The sequence below is a fragment of the Aedes aegypti genome, chromosome 2 (genome assembly GCF_002204515.2).
Source record: "Aedes aegypti strain LVP_AGWG chromosome 2, AaegL5.0 Primary Assembly, whole genome shotgun sequence".
NCBI classification, from domain to species: Eukaryota; Metazoa; Arthropoda; class Insecta; order Diptera; family Culicidae; genus Aedes; species Aedes aegypti.
The window spans coordinates 44,546,436-44,564,856 of NC_035108.1; the positions used below are offsets into that span (position 1 = coordinate 44,546,436).

Sequence of the window (18,421 nt, forward strand, 5' to 3'; positions counted from 1 at the left end):
ATTTGTCATATTCGACATTTTTAAAAATTTCGAGTTAATACCGGGGAGAGATACTTTCGATCAACTTGCTGAAACCTTGAAATTATTATACAATAGCAGCTATGATATTTTTATCATATTTTTTTCTGATTTAAAAATATCAATCTCCATCTCAATCAATATCAATCTTGAATAAGTATTGTTGAGTTCTTGATAAATTTCAGAAACTTTGGTTTCTTCCCATACTGACAAAAATACACACTAGGTAGTCTATTTGCTCAATGACTTCTTTTGTAGAATGTAGTTAAGGCAGTTTACTTCCTAAACTAATGTTCTTTTTTAAAATCTGATGTTTTCAATGGACCCTACCTTATTTTATCGGCGGCGCCGTCAGAGCGTTTTTGAACCGTGTCCGCCACCGCCGTCAGAAAAATCTATGACGGAATTTCCATAGTAAACTATGAAAGAATTCTTGAAGAAATTGCTGTTAATATCCAAGTAGGCGTTTCTCTAGGAGTATTCACGAAAATATATTCGAAAAATCTAAGAAATGCGCTGGGAAAAATTCCTAGGTGAATTCCTGAACATACCTTTAGGAATGTCCAAAGAATTTATATAAGGAATTCTTGCAGGAACCCTGGGAGAAATACATGAATAAATGCCTTGGCTCTTGCACGATTTCTTCAATATTTACTTGTAAGAAACTTGGAAGAATAATAAAAGAACCTGAAGCGATTCCTGCAAGAATATTGGGAGGGAGTTTCATCGGAATCTTTAGAGAATTTACTGGAGATATTTTTTAAGGATCCGTAAAAAAAATCGTTCAAGAAAATTCTGCAAGAATTCCTAGTGGAATTCCTGAAAGAACCTCTCTGAAATATTAAATGGAACTCCAAAAAAAAAAAGCCTTAAAGAACTTTTAGAAAATTGTAACAGGAATATACGGATATATTCGCTTAAGACTACCTGGGAAAACTTCTAGAGAAATACCTAAAGAAAATTCAAAACAAATTTCAAACAAATTGTTACTGGTAGTATTACTGAAGGAATCTTAGGATGAACTCTAAAAGATACCTCTGAGAAGGTCTTGATAGAATTACAAGATAATGTTTCGGAAGAATCCCAAAAGGAACGCATAGAGCAATCTATTACTGGACTACTCTCTCAAGAAATGTAATGAATCATTCCAAGAAAAATCTTTCGAGAAATTATTTAAGGAATCCCTACCGCGATTCTTTGAAGAATCTGTGGAAAAATGCAGACGAAATCACGAAACTTTATCCAAAAAAATCTCTTAGAGGAATCCTTGAAGGAGCTCTTGGACCGACTTTGAAAGAAATATCTCAAGCAGTACTTTCAATCATCTTTAGAAACAAAGGCCCGTCCGCATTCAAAACCATGGGTAGGACAAACGTTGACAAAATCTTTATGTCCAAGGAAGCTCAGATTTTTTTTGGCTGTTTTCATGCCGATCATTAATACAATACTGAGAAAGCTTCAGCTCATTCATGAGATCAACAAATTATTCATAAAGATTTCATATTTTATGAAAATTTAAATTCTTTTTCAAACAGAAGCTAGAACAAACTGCGTACCGTTTTATCTCAAATTCCGAACATGACTCATATTCCGAACAATGTCGATTTTAAATAATAAACTAATATTCTCAATACTTTTCAATATGGAGGACCTGTAATGTAAAATAATCCTGTGACGAAATTTTGAAGTTTTTTTTTTCAAAAATCACTGTTTAAAGTCTAGTGATATGGTTCTATAATTTCCTTATTTAAACATCAAAATGCTATGAATCTGTCTTTTTTTCATTGTATTCTTCACAAAATTGTGAAATAAAGATTTTCGAGCAATCTTAACTGAGCTTACCGGAAAAAAAACACAGTCAACCCTCCATAACTATGGCCCATTAACGCCCATTAACGTTCGGAGAAGTTTCTTGATTTGTAAAAGCGCTATTTTTGGCACTAGCGGCCAGGTGATTAAATCACCTAAAAGTGAGATAATTATTTTTTTTTGTTTGAGATAGACGGTCGGTGTCTTCAGTAAAGTTGTAGCACATGTGAATTCAAGACACTTTGTCGAAAACACCAAATTTCTATTTTATCGCTAGATTTTGAAAGGAACAAATATATCACATAGTAGCATCATAAATAAAAGTTGCGTTATTTAGTAATAACTATTTTATCATAAGAGATAGTTAAACAATTTTGTAGAAAAAACACAAAATATGTTAGAAAAATGTTATATTGAAATTTTGATTTTTGGGGGTAATATCAAGATAAAACTACATATCTTGTAATGTATAAGAGATAGAAAGTTGGTGACTTTGACAAAGTGTCTTTAATTAACATGTGCTGTATTTTTGCTAAAGACACCAATCGCCTTTCTCAATTAGGTAAAAAATATTGTGTCATCTCACTTTTAAGTGATTTAAAGCCAAAAGAAGCGCTTTTACAAATCAAGAAACTTTTTCACTAAAATCAACGGTTTAGACGGTATTCCATTTCGATCACGAAAAGGCAAAAAAATCACTGTGCATTGGTGCAAACTGTATATCACCGATGAACTTCCGAGATAATTGTTAAATTACTTAAGAAGCTGAACATTGTTGGTAAATGAATCACTATACAGAAACTCCCTATTAGCTGGGATTTATTCAACACTTCTGCAAGCATTTTCAGTATTTCCTACAACCATTCTTTCAGAAGTTCTCTAAAATAGATTCTTCTTTTACGAATCATGGGAGTCTGATCTAGTCATTTTCTAGGAATTAATAAAGGAATATCTTACAGAAATGCTTACTACAATTCAGCAAAAAAGTTCAACAGAGTGTAAATCGGGAGTTCTGTAGGAATTGCACCACAGATTATTCCAAAAATGTCTTGGGAAAATCAGCGGTGATCGCCAGTAGTACCTCGCTTCTGCTGTGTATAACAAGCGAGCTTTGTTAAAGATGCCACCGGTTAATCCATGAAATATGCCAAATATTCTTTAGAAATTTCTTAATTGTTTCTCCATGCAGTTCCCATTAATTTGTCAAGAAATACTTTCAGGAATGCTCATGGTAATTTATCGAAGAACATCTATCTACATATGGTCGTAGAAATTCTGTAGGAATGGTTTCACTTCGTGTATGATCATGGGTAGGACACTTATTTGACTGTCCTATCCAGGTATTTTTGTGAGTAGGACATGTACTATCTGTCCTACCAACTTCCCGCACCACTTTTTGGAAGAGTTAATGCGCGGTAATTCATAAACCTTTGGCGTGCATTTGGATCAGTGTTACAATTTTACATAGCAAAGGCAATAATTTTCTAAATCATAAGGAAATAGAAGAAATCTCTGTAGAAATTGCTGCTTCAATTCCGAAAACGATTCATTCAAGAATTCAAAGTAAAATACTTAACAACCTTCTCAAAAGAGTATTTGAAGAAAATCCCGCTGAAATTCCCAACAATGGATTTGAATTGAAAAATTGCCTTGCGCTATCTCAAATTCGAAGCAGGATTCGAGGAAAAAACGCTATATGAATACTCGAAGAACTTATTGGAGAAATGCCTGAAAAAAAAATTAAGTAGGAAAAAGCGTAGTCGAAGCAGGCTTAATTTTTTTTTTTTGAAGAATCCCTCTTGTAAAAATCCCTGGAGTGCTTTCTTGAAGAGTCCATTTTCAAAATTTTGGAGAAATTGCTGTATGATCCTAGGACCTCTTTATTCACTAAAAATCCCTGAACACCGTTGGTGCACCAGGTAAAATTTGGTTGAAATAAGTAAATGAAATCCGAATTTAGTTCTAAACCACTTATAGGAATTCCACTAAACAGCTCGACAATTTATTATCATCAAAGCAGAAATATTATGAGGGATTTCTGTAGATGTTAGTTGAGGAAACTTTCAAGATACTGTACAATAAATTCATGGAAAATTTTTGGTACAATCATTGGAGGGATTCCCGAAGGAATAACTCGATGGAATGCGCGGTCCCTTTAATCTAGCATACTTTGTTCCCTCTGTAAGTCAATACCTCTCTAACTTGATGCAATCTGTTTCGGTTTCCTACGCAAATTTACCTCTCTAACTCGATATTTCCATAAACAAATTTCAAATATCCTCCAAATGTTAATACATTTTATAAATTTGATTATTATGATTATACTGATAGTAGAATAAAGGTTGACAAGCCATTTTAGGGTGATACAAAATAAATTTAAGAAGACCATTCAAAAAGCGTCGCGTAGATAAATGTGCTAAAAATTTACTATTTATAAAATTTAATTTACTATTTTAAATATACTTTGTCGGAATAATGAAAATATCAAAAATTGAAAAATATGTGTTCTGTTCTGCATTTGAAATTTAAAAAAAATCGTAGAAAGGATCCTTGATGGAATTCCTGAACAAACGCTCAGCGAAATTCTGTTATGTCTTTTATTCATGGAGATATTACTGAATAAATTCCTACAAAACCCATAAGAATCCTTAAAAAAAATCTTTGGAAAAAGTTTCAAGACGTAACTTAATGAATCACTCAAAGATTTTTTGAATAAATGCCTGGAAGAACCCTCATATTCTGAGAAGAAACCCTGCAACAATTTTTGAAGAAATGATACTAATTAAGGATTTTTAAGTGGCGATCTCGCAAAGGGCGAAAAACCACTCAAATAAAGATAAATAATAATAATTAGGGAATCAAAAAGGTAGATTTAGTTAGTCTTTGAATACTTGGTAAAATACTCATAGATATTTATTGAAAAATTCCTAAAGCAAATCAAGGAGAAATTCTTATAGATTCCTGGAACTGTTTTTGTAGGAAAATCATAGAGGAACCTTTGTAGGTATTCTAGTATGAACCTCTGGAGAAATGAATTATTAAATTAATACTGGGATAAATTGCAACAGCCTGCCTCAAAAGAATTTACGATTGAACGCATAAAGCAAATCCTGGAAAAATCTATTGACATATTCTTATGAAAATCTCTGTAGGAATTACTATGCATTCCTGGATGATTTCTGAAGCAATTCCTGTAGCTAATGCTGTAGACAGAGGCACGTCCTTATCCAACGAACCAGAAAACAAAAGCGTTGTTAAGTATGTTGTACTCAAACAAGCCAAATAATACTTCTTCGAATATTCCGCTAGCATTTCTGGGTCTGGTGAGAAATCTTCCACAGATTCTTGACGTAGTCCAATCAAGGAATTTTAAATACTTTGGCATAGAACGTCTATTGTCTTCCAAAAATGCTTCCAGAAATCTGCTGGGAGTTTTAGGTCATTACTAGTAACTTTTCAAAAGAACCCATCTAACTTCAAGAGATTCTCTCATCAGTGTAATACTAAAGCTTTTGGGAAGTTTTACACTATACACTACCCACCATAAGTATGGAATCGCATATTGCAACACACATACTGAATATTGCAGCACCTTGAAAAGTTATGCATCACCTAAAATGAATATTATCTCGTGATTCTGAAGTGCTAGATCAATGTATTTTTGAAGTCATCTTAAAAAAATACGTCTTTGAGCCCCTGCGATTTTTTAATTTTGTTGAAAAAAACTGTCATCACTGGATTTTGGGTGATGCTAAACTTAATAGTGCTGCAATACTCAGTATTGCAACGATTCCATACTTATGGTGGGTAGTGTATATCGAAAGACAATGTCCTTGGCTAGCGTTTCATACAAAAATAAAGCAACAGAGTTTAATATGGCTTATAGTTTTTGGAAAGAGAAGCAAAAAAGCAAAGAGAGCCTCTCAATTTTTGATAAGTCCTTATGAAAAGTTTGAAATAATTTGTTTCGATTACAATTTAAATTCCTTTGCGGCTATAGTAGCATTAATGTACTTAAAGTTGCACTATTGTAGCTATAGTACCACTACTAAAACAGTATTAAACTAAATAAAGATAGCATTAAGAACTTTTCTACATCAATCCAGAGCTTGTGATCTATTCTTCATAGGAATAATATAGAAGCTTTGCAAAAAATAAGATTCGAAGTTTAACTTGCGCCGTAAAGCTAATGATACTATAGGAACAGGAATTAGAAATAATGCTACTAAAGGCACATGTGTTCCTATAGTTGCTCAAGAGCTTTAGAATAGAACAATATAATTTTCCATAGTTTTACGTTTCGTTTTTCTTATAAAACCAAGAAAAATGCTTTCAGATGACTCAAAAATAACAATGCTGACTAGATTATACGATTTTACCCAAATATTCGTTCTTAGCAAATCGGCTATTGATACACCGTCTGTAGGGTCTGTACTAATACAAGCAAACACACTCACACATGCACATTGCACAACTATGGTCGAGGCACTTTGGCTGAGGATGACAGATGAGGAGGGAAAAGAATCGCGCGAATATGATTTTTCGAACGATGGCAAAGATTGGCGATCAGAAGTGAGGTTAGGTTGCCAAAGTTTTTCAAATTGAAATTAATATTTACGGCTTTCTGTGCCTCAAATTGCAAAAATCTTGTCAGATAAATGATTGTGGTGATTTTTCTTCCAAAGTTATCACTAGAAATTTTGATAAAGAAGCACTAATCTCTAGTATAGAAAAGCGCCATCTGCACATTTTAGCTTTGCGTTAGATCACCAATAATGAATTTTCGAACTTTGATGTCGGCGCCCAGTACTGTAAAGGTAAATTCTGATAATACTACACGGAGCCACAAATCAACCCAACTTTGACTTCTTTTGACGCAATTCGGCTCTTCCGTGGGATAATCCAAATTTGGGTTAACTGATATATACCTATCAGAAGGTAGTTTCCGTTTTACAACAGCAAAACAAACAACTCAGTGCAAAAAATATCTACCCAGCGTTAGGTTTCGAAGTCTCCGTAGTGGGTAAAAACGACTGAACGTTAGGTAAACTCTAAAGAACCCAAATTTGGCTTATTCCATTGAACTTCGACGATGGGTCGGTGCATCTCTCTCTGTTTTTGACAACATTGCTGTTGCGAGAGATGCAAAACAACCCAACCGTGGGTAAAAACTAAATGCAGTTTACCCAATTTTGAGTATAAAGAACTTATTATTTGGGACATTTGGTTTCTCCGTGTACATCAGTAGTGTTTCGCAACCTTACTTTTCACGTGTTCCACGATATTAAAATTAGTGATTTGGGCACTTTACAAACCTCTGGACCGAGGAAGGTAAAACCGTTTTTCAGTGAGCAAGAATCCGTAATAATGTTTTTGCTATGTATTATAAATTATAAAATATCTCAATTTTGTTCTCCGTTCGCCGGTAAAAAGTTTAGTTTGTCGTAGTTGGTATACCAGTAGAAAATATTTTTTGCAATTATATGAACAACTACGGCAGAAAGTCAAAAGTGATTCCTGGTAGAAATTTTGGCGTTATAATAGAGGAAACTAGATAGAAATTCTTGAAAGAATTGAAGAACAATATGTACGAATTATTATAGTAATATCAAAAAGATTGTTCATGATCCTCTTGAAGGTTTTCCAGAGCAGGGATCCAGAGCAGGGATTGAACCCTGAAAAAATTGAGAGAGTTTCTCACTTATCGCTCTCCGCAACAATCTTGATTTGCAGCACATCATGAGAATTTGTTTATCGTATAATGACAGCTCTGATTAGATTGGGGGGATAGCAGAGCATGATAAAACCACAATAAACAAGCTCTGAACATGGGGGACACTATTTCAATTGGATTTTCGGGGGTTGTTTATCGTGCCAGTAAAATGAAACATCTACCCCCCAATGGTAAACAAGCGAGAAAATTGATTTAATCATCGCTCTCTCTTTTGCGCTCTCGTTTGTTACTCTCATTTATCAAACTTGTTACAACTTGCGATACATTCCCGATTATGGACCGCTACAGAAGAAGTTCTATGAATTTTGGTTTGGAAAAAATGCGTAAATGATTGATTTGTTTAAGAAGAATTTCCTCGTGTAGAGACACAAGATTTTTGACATAAATACGATGCTTGAATTGGGACTTAGATTCAAACTTCAATGCGAAACGTTTTGAACACTTTTGAGAGCAGCTTCCACAATAAAATCTGCCACAAAAAATGTTTAAGATTTGATAGAAGAAAAAACTATGCGCTCTGAAGTAGAGAGTATATAACTATCCTAATTCGGACCAATTGGAATAAAGTGTTGCAATATTGAAGTTGCAAATGATTTGTTCGCTTCGAAAAATAAGATTTATACTCGTTAACTTTATCATAAAAATGGGATAATAATGCGTAAGAAACATTCAACGTTTGTGTGTAGTGATAGATTTGATTGAAAAAAAAAACTTTAAAAATAATCTCCTTTCAATAGCTTTCAGTTTTAAAATTACGTTAACTATGTAGAATATTTGAGTTCACAAGTTGCTGTGATTAACAAGTGCTGTGATTTATCTTTGTTTGATTGTGTAGCACATTTAATACGACTGGAAAGACATGTGTAAAACTGGTTTTTGTACATATTTTGTATGTCTACGTTTCAAAGCCTAATTAACCTTACATCTAACGAACAAGTTAGAATACACTAGAAGCTACAGTAACAAAGCCGCAACATATGAGTTACATTAGAACATGAGCAAGCACAAACATAAAACATAAAACAAAGCATAAAAGAAGAAATGAGAGAAATAAAGAAAATTCAATTAAAAAGATAACGGATACGGAGGAGGTGCGATGATGGTTAGAGAAAATAAGCTACCAAACCAAACTACTATAAAGTGACAAACTGCACACATCTCAACTAGGCGCATAATGCAAAATCAATAAATTCCTAAATGAATGTGACGGGGGCGATAGAAGAAGCCAAGAGATGTGGAAATAAACAGGAGAAATAAAACAGCTGGGCGCATATTAAATTCCGAAGCGCGAATGTTAGGGTGTTGCAGTAAAAAACGATGCTCTAAAAGTCATGGTGCTCATCCTTAGAAAGGAAGATGTGCTTATTTATGGCATTTTTGTAGAACATGTGGACTCAGAATCATTTTTCTATCTTCCATGATACGATCATTGATGTTAATTACCTCAAACAAGAGGAAATTATTTTTTACAAAAAATATATGATATAAAATCATATGAAGTCCACTCTAGTAAAATTTTTATAAATATGAAGTTTAAGGTTTTGGAATAAAAAATCGTACATGTAACATAGATTGAATATTTAACAAAAAATCTATTTTTATGGGTTTCGAGGATTGTTGTAGACAAAAAAATATTCAAAAACTTATACCGCACAAAATCCTACGCAAAAGCATATCTTACATTCTTGAACACCATGACTTTTCGAACATTGATTTTTTTTTCTGGGACACCCTAGCAAACATATGCATTTTTATGCTGCCGTGGAGAAAGTGGTATGTAGAAGGTGGTGGAAGGAGTGAAAGGTCGCACATCGCAAAGCACAATTGCGAATCGAAGCGGCGATCAGAGGGGGGAAATATGAATCTTACCCAGAGCAGCGGCACGAAGTCTGGAAGATCTGGTTGTTCGGATCGGTTGGGCCTGCTGTTGGGGCTGCTGAGGCAGCTTGACCTGTTGTTGCTGCGGAGGGGCAGCAACCTGTTTCTCCTCGGATTTCGCCGCACGGACGTTGCTGCGGTCCCGAGGTTTCCTAGGCTGGAGTGCTGCCTGCTGACGCTGTGGATGGTGCAATGGAGACAGTGGCAGCGAGCTGGATCCTCCAGTGGCCGTTTGGGGACGGGAATTCGCTACGGGAATGCTGCCGGCCCCGGTTGCAGCAGAAGCAGAGGTAGTAGATGTAGAGGAGGAACCGGCTGCCGTAGATCGCCATGGCCTGCTCGAGGTGGCGGAGGTCGTGGCGGGTGCTTTCGAATGGTGTAGCGTGGATGATTGAGATTTACTATGAATTGCACTTGACGAAGGAGTATTGGTTGCTGATCTAGACGTTGATCTGAGATAAAGGAGAAATATGAGAAAGGAACAACGTTTAAATTTCCGTTAGAAATTGAGATTCCGGGTCCCCGGGATCAAGTATTAGTTGTAAGTACTTAGGATTTTCAATTGGGTATATCTCAGCGATGGTACAGTCGATATTCAAAATTCTTGTTATGTGAAATGATCTAATAGTATTCAAAAGTCTTCTTGGGGCAAAGATATGAAACAGAAGAGGTTAATGTAGTTCAGTTAATGATTAACCCGATGATCATTTCAACTTGCATAAATCATTGAGTTCCGATAAACAGCATTATGAATTAATAGTTTTGAACCATTTAGAATGTACCGGATGTAGCCACTCGGACTTGATGCCCTGAAGAACCGGCTCTACATTTGTTGGATACTAATCCTTTCAATTCTTCAAAAGTAGATATCCAACATAGTAGTTCACTAAAATGCGTTCCCAAAACCTTGACACAGATGTTAAGATACACATTGAGAATCATCGGAGAAATTCCTTGTGCAAATCTCAGGACAAATTACTGGAGGAAATAACCGGATAAATTCTCTTAAAAAAACCCTAGGGAATTCCTGGAGAAAATGCCTGGAAGAAATTCATAATGAAATCCTCTGAGAAGAACTTACTGGAGGAACACTTGAGGAATTACACGAGGAGCTCTGGAGGAATTACCGGAGAACGTCCAGAGTAATTCACGGAGAAACTCTTGAGAATTTGTTTGGGGAACTCTGGAGGATTTCCCGGAGGAAATGCAGAGAATTTTTCGTAGTAACTCCAAGCGAATTCATAGTGGAACTCCGGAGGGTTTCCAAAGAACTACTAGAGGGACTCTGAAAAATTCCTGTAGAATTTCCGGAAAAAAAAAATCTAGAAGGTAATATCCAGCCTTTTACGAGAGCTAATGGCTGTCGCAAACAGGCTCGGTTTCTGGTAGGGATCGGTCGATTTGACGTTTGGCTTGGGTCCGCTTAATATAAACGACCCAAGCCAAAAGTCGAATCGACGTATCTCTACCAGAAAGCGAGCCTGTTTGCGGCAGCCATTAGCGCTTTTAAAAAGTTGGATAGAGGAAATTCGAAGAAATTCCCGATGGAGCTCCAAAAGAATTCCCGGATGAAATCTGAAGGAACTTTGGGAGGAACTTCAAATAAATTCAATGAAAAACTCCAAAGAAATTCCATGAGGAATTCTGAGGAAATATTTGGAGGCCCTCTAAAGAAATTTCTGCAGGAGCTCCGAAGCAATTGCTGGAGGAACCGCGGAATATTTTTTAGAGAAATTCCGAAGAAATTCCTAAAGGAACTATGGAGGAAATCTCGGAGACAGTCTGGAGAGTATCCTGAAGGAGAGGAATTTATGACGGAAATCAGAGGAATTTTTGAAGGAACACTGAAAGAATTCCTTGAGTATCCATGGAAAAACCTCATAGGAATTCCCGGCAAGTATTCGGAATCCGGAGGAATTTATAGGGAACTCTGAAGGAATTCCTGGAGGAACTGCGAAGAAATTCTGAAGACATCTCTGAAGTATTTCATGGTGCAAATCCCCAGAGGAATTTCTGAAGGAAATCTCCAGATAAATTCTCTGAAAAAAAATCTAGTGGGAATTTCTGGAGGAATTTCATAATGAAATCCCCGGAAAATTCCTGGATGAAATTCCTAGAGAAAGTCCTGGACAAAATCTCCGAAGGAATCGCTATTGGAGTTCCCCTGGCGGAAATCTCCGAAGGATTTCTTGGGGAGATCCCCAGATGAATCCTTGAAATCTCCGGAGGAATCACTGGAGGAAATCCTGGAGATAATTATCGGTGGAATTCCTGGACGAAATCTCAGCAGAAAAGGTTGAGGAAATCTCCGGGGGAATCCCTGGAGGAAATTTCCGGAAGAATTCCAGGACGAAATCCCCGAAAGAATTACTATTGAAAATCCCCTGAAGAATTTCTAGACGAAATCCCCGGAGAAGTTCTTGGGGAAAATCTCCGGAGGAATTTCTAGAAAAAAAACCCCGAGGGAATTCCTTGGAGAAATCCCCAGAGTAAGCAGAAAAGCAAACCGTTGGAGGAAAATAACCTTTAGAGGAGTTGTTGAGAGTGGAACTCTGGAGGATTTCCAAAGAATTACTAGAGGGACTCTGAAGAATTCCTGTAGAATTTCCGAAAAATCAAATCCAGGAGGTAATATGAGGAAATGCAAAGAAATTCCCGATTGAGCTCCAAAAGAATTCCCAGATTAAATCTGAAAGTACTCCACGAGGAACTTCAAAGAAAATCAATGAAAAACTCCGAAGAAATCCCATGAGGAGCTCTGAATAAATATTTAGAGGGCCTGCAAAAGAATTTCTGCAGGAGCTCCGAAGCAATTGCTGGAGGAACTGCGGAATATTTTTTAGAGAAATTCCGAAGAAATTCCTAAAGGAACTATGGAGGACATCCCGGAGGAACTCTGGAGAATATCCTGGAAGATCTTCAAAGGAATTCCTGGAGGAGCTCCGAGAAATTTATGACGGTAATCCGAGGAATTTTTGAAGGAGCACTGAAAGAATTCCTTGAGAACGGAGTGGATACGAGTAACTGGCACTGAAGAAGACTGCAAGTGGTAGTCGAAATACGCGTATCTGTCAAAGTTAAGCATTTAGGAGCGGAATTAAAAGGTACACGGTACCCCATCTACTTTAAAGTTTCTCTACTATAGAATACTAAGACGAACTTTGAAGGTATTTCCGATGGAGCTCCGAAGGAATTCCCGACAAGTATTCGGAATCTGGAGGAATTTATAGGGGAATTCTGAAGGAACTTCTGGAAAAACTGCGAAGCTAATCCTGGAGGAACTACGAAGAATGTCTGAAGACATCTCCGGAGTAATTCATGGTGCAAATCCCCAGAGGAATTCCTGAAGGAAATCTCCAGATAAATTCGTTGAAAAAAAAAACTTCGAGGGAATTTTTGGAGAAAATACCCAAAGGAATTTCTTAATAAAATCCCCGGAGAAATTCCTGGATGAAATTCCTGAACGAAATCCCCGGAGGAATTGCTACTGGAGTTCCCCTGAGGAATTCCTGGCGGAAATCTCCGAAGGTTTTCTTGGCGAGATCCGCGGATGAATGCTTGAAATCTCCAGAGGAATCACTGGAGGACATCTTGAAGATAATTTTCGGAGGAATTCCTGGACGAAATTTCAACAGGAAAATCTGGAGGAAATCCCCAGGGGAATCCCTGGAGGAAATCCCCGGAAGCATTCCTGGACAAAATTCCCGAAAGAATTACTTGAAAATCCTCTGAGGTGGAGTTCTCATTCTCCAGAGATATTTTTCAAAAAAATCTCCGCAGGACTTTCTGGAGAAAACCCCGGGGGAATTCCTTGGAGAAATCTCCAGAGTAAGCAGAAAAGCAAACCGCCGGAGGAAAATAACCTTGTTGGGAGAAATCCCCCGAAGCATTCCTGAAGGAAATCCCCGGATTTATTCCTGGGGACAATTCCCTTAGGAATTCCTGGTGCCAATCCTTAGAGTATCCTTAGAGAAATTTCTGGAGAAAATGCCTGAAGGAATTTTTCAATGAAATCTCCAGAGGAAACCTTTGCGAAATCCTCGGAAGAATTTCTAGACGAAATTCTTAGACAAAATCCGCGGATGAATTGGTATTGGAATTTTCCTGAGGGGTTCCTGGAGAAAATCCACAGATTAGTTCTTGGGGAATATCCTCGGAGGAATCCCTAGGGGAAATCCCCGCAGGAATTTCCTAATTGAATTCCCGGAGGAATTCCTGGTGTACATCCACGAAGGAATTAATGGTGAACATTCTCGGAAGAAATCCCTGGATTGTTTCCTAGATTAATTCTCCTGAAAATTCCGCGGAGGAAATCTTGGAAAAAAATTCCTGAAGCATCCTAGTGCAAAACCCCGGAATCCTGATGGACATCCAAGGAGGAATTCCGTGGAAATGCTTGGAAGAATTCCTGATGGAAATCCTGTTAGACACATTGGAGAAACTTTGATAGAATTCCTGGAAAAACTCCTGGAGATTTCTGTAGGAGAACTGTGTGCAAGAATTGGTTGAGTCATCGCTGAGATATAGCCAATAATCCATTTAAATGTTTTTGATCCCTGGGATACTAGTGTAACTGCTTTTCCCGATACTCACTTCTTTCTATTATCCAGTCTTTCATTTTCGTTTTCTTGGACAGTGTTCCTTAAATAAATGGGTTTGCGCCGGTCGGCTTTATATTTCGCTATCCTATCTATGTCCTTGGCGGCAACAAACATTTCAGTCGAGGCGGCGTTGATCGCCGGAGACGTGCTTTGGGCGGTCGTCGTCGTCATCGCCGGGATTACGTTCTCCTTGCGGGACTTGAGCACCCGGGTGTTACTCGCCGTCGAAGAGGAACTGGCCGAGGACGACGACGACGTCGACAGGGCGGTCGAATTCGTCGCCGGCGCCACCGAAATCTTCGACAGGACTCCATCGCCTTTGTGGCCGGCGGGTGGTCTGGGTTTACTACTGCTACTGCCGCTGCTACTGCTCATGTTCGCTCTCGCTCTTTCCGCTTCCTTCTCTTGGCATATTATATTCAACAGACGGCTAATGGGCGTGGATTCGGGACCGAAAAAGTCCGAGATGGTCTTGGAGCGGGTTTTCAGGAATGCGTCATGCCTTCTGAGGGCCGACTTCTGCTGGGATGGAGGTCTCCGCTGTAGGCCTCCACTACTGGCAACGGCAAACGCTGACGGCGTTGGTTGCTGCTGTTGCTGAACTTGGTGATGGATATAGTTGTAATGATGGGAATTGGTAATGCCAGACGAGGGCGAATAGCAGTGTCCGACGACGTTCGGAGAGGGAGGAGATCCTCCTAGCGAACGTTGAGTGACTAGAGGTTTCTTCGGATAGGATACCGGTGGATGTCGTTGAACTTTGCGGAAATTGACCGCGGCGAACTTGGGAGGTCCCGGCAGGGAGGAAGGGGATTTGTTCCGATCGAGACTGGACGATCGTGGGTGATGACCGCCGTCCCAGCGGGGAGATCGCTTTTCAAAGGCGGAAGCGTCGGATTCCTGCTCCGCGCGAAGCACCTGTAGGATACTGGCGAGGTTGGAGCTAGATGATGGCTCCTGGGGTATTGCTGGGAAAGCTAAGGAAACCTGATGATGTGGCTGATAGTGCTGGAGCGATTGATGGTGATGATCGTTCGGTTGATAGATCGCTTGTTGCACTTGATGAGGTTCCTGTACACTAGAATTATGTTGCGTTTGGCAGCTTACGTTGGCAGTGGCGGATGAAAGCTTCTTTTCCAGCTCTAGAATGGCGCTATTGACGAATGGTTTGTTATCTGGAAGAGAAATTAAAAAAGAAAAATAATTTAATTGTGTTGTTAAGATTTATAAGCAACAACTCTGAATGTTATTGGAAAATGGTTCCATATTATGGAGAATGCAACCAACTTTGACGCATCAATATCTCAGAGTATATGTTTTACCCTTCAGTACATGATGATTAGATTTTGAACAACATAATAAGGGCCTTAGTTAGCCGAGTGGTTAGAGTCCGCGGCTATTAAGCAAAGCCAAACTAAAGGTGTCAGGGTAGGGCGGTTCTAAATTTAAAAATGTTTGAAAATCCGATCTCTCATATGTTCCTCACCATCCTTACCATTAAAATAGCGTTATGTGAAATTTCCAGCTTTCTAGGTGATTAAAATCGGTGACCCAAGGACAATGTAGGTTTATATGGAAATTACTATGAAGAAATTTTGAGAAATGTTCCAAACACGCTACTACTGTAATGCAAGCACAAACTTATTATCCCATAGTAAAAAATCATTATTCGAACCATAATAGAGAAATTTGCTGAAGAGAGAAATTCAATCCGACGAATAGCAGAAGAGATATTTATTAGTTTGCTTGCTATTATTTAGCTTATATGGGATTATAGCCCTGCAAACATGTGCAAAAATCCCAAACAAAATTAGCTCAAAAAGGATTTGTTTCTACAACAACATCCTTCATTAAAATGAAGATGAATCGAAGCCAAATTTCAAATTTTCAATAGCACGGATCTGGAGAACCAAACATCCGTTTGAGCTGAAAACCTAATCGATTGGTCACCACCAGCTAGTGACCAATCGATTAAGTTTTCAGCTTAAACGGATGTATGGTTCTCCAGATCCGTGCTATTGAAAATTTGAACATTGGCTTCGATTCATCTTCACCTTAAGGTTTGAAGAATGAGTTTTTAATAAGTATATGGGAGATTGGGTTTTCAGAGTGCTTTGCGAAGTCCGAAGCAGTACGGGTTAAAAAAAATACAATGCATGCAAAAAAAATCAGCAGATTCAGTTTTTTTTATTAAAAACATAATATCTTCAAAAATACGTCAATGAATATTGGAGAAGGAGCCCTGATCAGCCGTTCGACGCAACGTAGTCGCGATGCTCTCATGAGAGCGCTGAACGGCACTGACGTTCTCCGGGTACAATTCCGGATCCTCGTGGTCAACTGCTTCGTATCCTTGGCCCGCCAATAGGGTCCTAAAACTTTTGTCAAAATCTTGTTTTTAATTAATAACACGATAGAGCTCGGTGTTTCTGCTATATCACATTCAAACATTAATTTGAAAAAGGGTTCAAATGTGAACCTTGACAATTTTGATCATGTTTGACGTTCGCTTAGTCGACAAAAATGCCTCAAGGGTTGTTCCTATCTGACATTTTGGAACGGACACGGAAAATAGAATACACCCATAATTTGAGTAATGGGATGTGACAAATTCATAAAAAGTTTTTTTTTAACTTAAACAAACGAAAAATATTTAAAAATTAAGTAAATATGTGTTTCTGACCTAAACTTAAGCATTTAGTACTAAAATTGGGACAGGGCTTTAGGGCCCTATTATATTTGTACAGTTGTACAGCACAGACGGAGCCGAAAAACATCTTCAATGGGACCGCACTGGGGCTAGTTGGTCGGATTCCTTTCTTTCGGCACGTACGGTAAAACTGTAAAACACGCTCGCGGAGTGATTGCTGTTTCGGCGCCATTTTCGATTGATCTGACAGCCACAGCACCCGAGCGAAAAGAAACATGTCTCCCATTTTTAGGGAGTCCAGAGAGCAATATGGTCCTAAAATGTTTAATGAAATCTTGTTTTTATTTAATAAGACGAAAGAACTTGTTACTGCAACTACTTTAGCAATTTTTCCCGTTCAAATAATTTGAATTTGAAAATTGGTTCCATAAATGAACCTTGACACATTTTATCATGTTTAACGTTCGCTTAGTCGCAAAAATACCACAGGGGTTTTAGATTCAATAATGCACGGAAAACCCATTTTACCTACTTTTTGAGTTGACTATACCCAAAATTAAGTGTATCGATTATTCTCTCAAACCGAAATCTCTCGGTATTCTCTCTCTTCCCCACTAATGTTGCCAAAAATAGAGAGTGCTGCACCCCATTGGGTAGGGGGTAGTTTGGCCCAAGCCAAATCTGGGTAAATGCATTATTCTCAAGCTTGGGTTGAATGAACTCAATTTTGCGTTGAATCAAACGAAATATAAGTAAATTTTTCTAATGGCTTTAAAGGCGAAGTACCTAATGGAGGCCTTGGAAATTTAGCCAAATTTAGGTTATTGGGCTCAACTACGGTTTTGCGTTGAAACAACCCAGGTTTGAGTAGATCCGCGTGTGGGGTTGTTCATATCTGACATTTTGGAAGGGACACGAAAAACAGAATATACCCAAAATTTGAGTTTAAGCCAAAAGGTGTAACAACATCTAAAAACAACATAAAAAATGTTTTTTGGACTTAAACAAACGAAAAACATTTAAAAACTGAGTAAACATGTGTTTTTAGCTCTAAAATTGGGACACGGATTTAGGAGCTTATTCACCTGGAGCGAAAAAAAAATACGCTTGTTGCGACGTACAGCAAACCCCTCGGCCGAACGGATAAAAGTGGTTACAACAGCGCCTCTGCATAGGACAGGGAATAGGTCATAACGAAACTATTGCGAACGGAGATGAAGAGAATTTGATCTGTCAAATGTAACGATTGGCAGGAATAAGACGTTGAATTATTGAGCTGCTTTCTCTATTAGATTTGGATTGTTGAAATATTTTTTTTAAAGGAGAATTATATTTTTATATTACACTGTTCGACAAAAAAAGTCGATCTGAATGCACAGAGACCGGACACCCCGGGCTTGAAAGTATAAAAATAAACAAAAATAATGGCGTTTTCAGAATTTTCGTGTCTGCCCCAGGTCATTTTTAAAATATACTTGAACTTTTTGCATTTTTTATTTAAAAATCTAATCTAATCAATAAATCGACACAGTGTTTTATATTCAGGACAGCGGAATTCATGTGCCATATAATGTTTTCAACTTTAAATACAATATGAAAAGTTATAATAAGATTTGCAGGGAGCTCTCCGCCCTTTTTTGTACTCTCCCCATTTTTAAAGTATCGCAAATGATGGAATATTTGATATACAGGGGGTTGTCAAAATAACAAACACACAGGCAAACACACAGG

At 37.8% G+C, this 18,421-nt stretch overlaps 1 protein-coding gene across 15 annotated transcripts in view; it reads right to left on the minus strand.

Annotated features, from left to right (window-relative positions):
• The window catches only part of LOC5577073 (supervillin), a 953,578-nt gene that overhangs the window by 347,171 nt on the left and 587,986 nt on the right, over window positions 1–18,421 (minus strand). For all 15 annotated transcript variants that reach the window (XM_021840691.1, XM_021840690.1, XM_021840689.1 and 12 more), the window contains 2 exons: window positions 14,033–15,215; window positions 9,431–9,891 (listed from right to left, as the gene is read on the minus strand). In XM_021840691.1, the coding sequence (XP_021696383.1) occupies window positions 9,431–9,891; window positions 14,033–15,215 (1,644 nt within the window). The remainder of the gene's footprint in view (window positions 1–9,430; window positions 9,892–14,032; window positions 15,216–18,421) is intronic.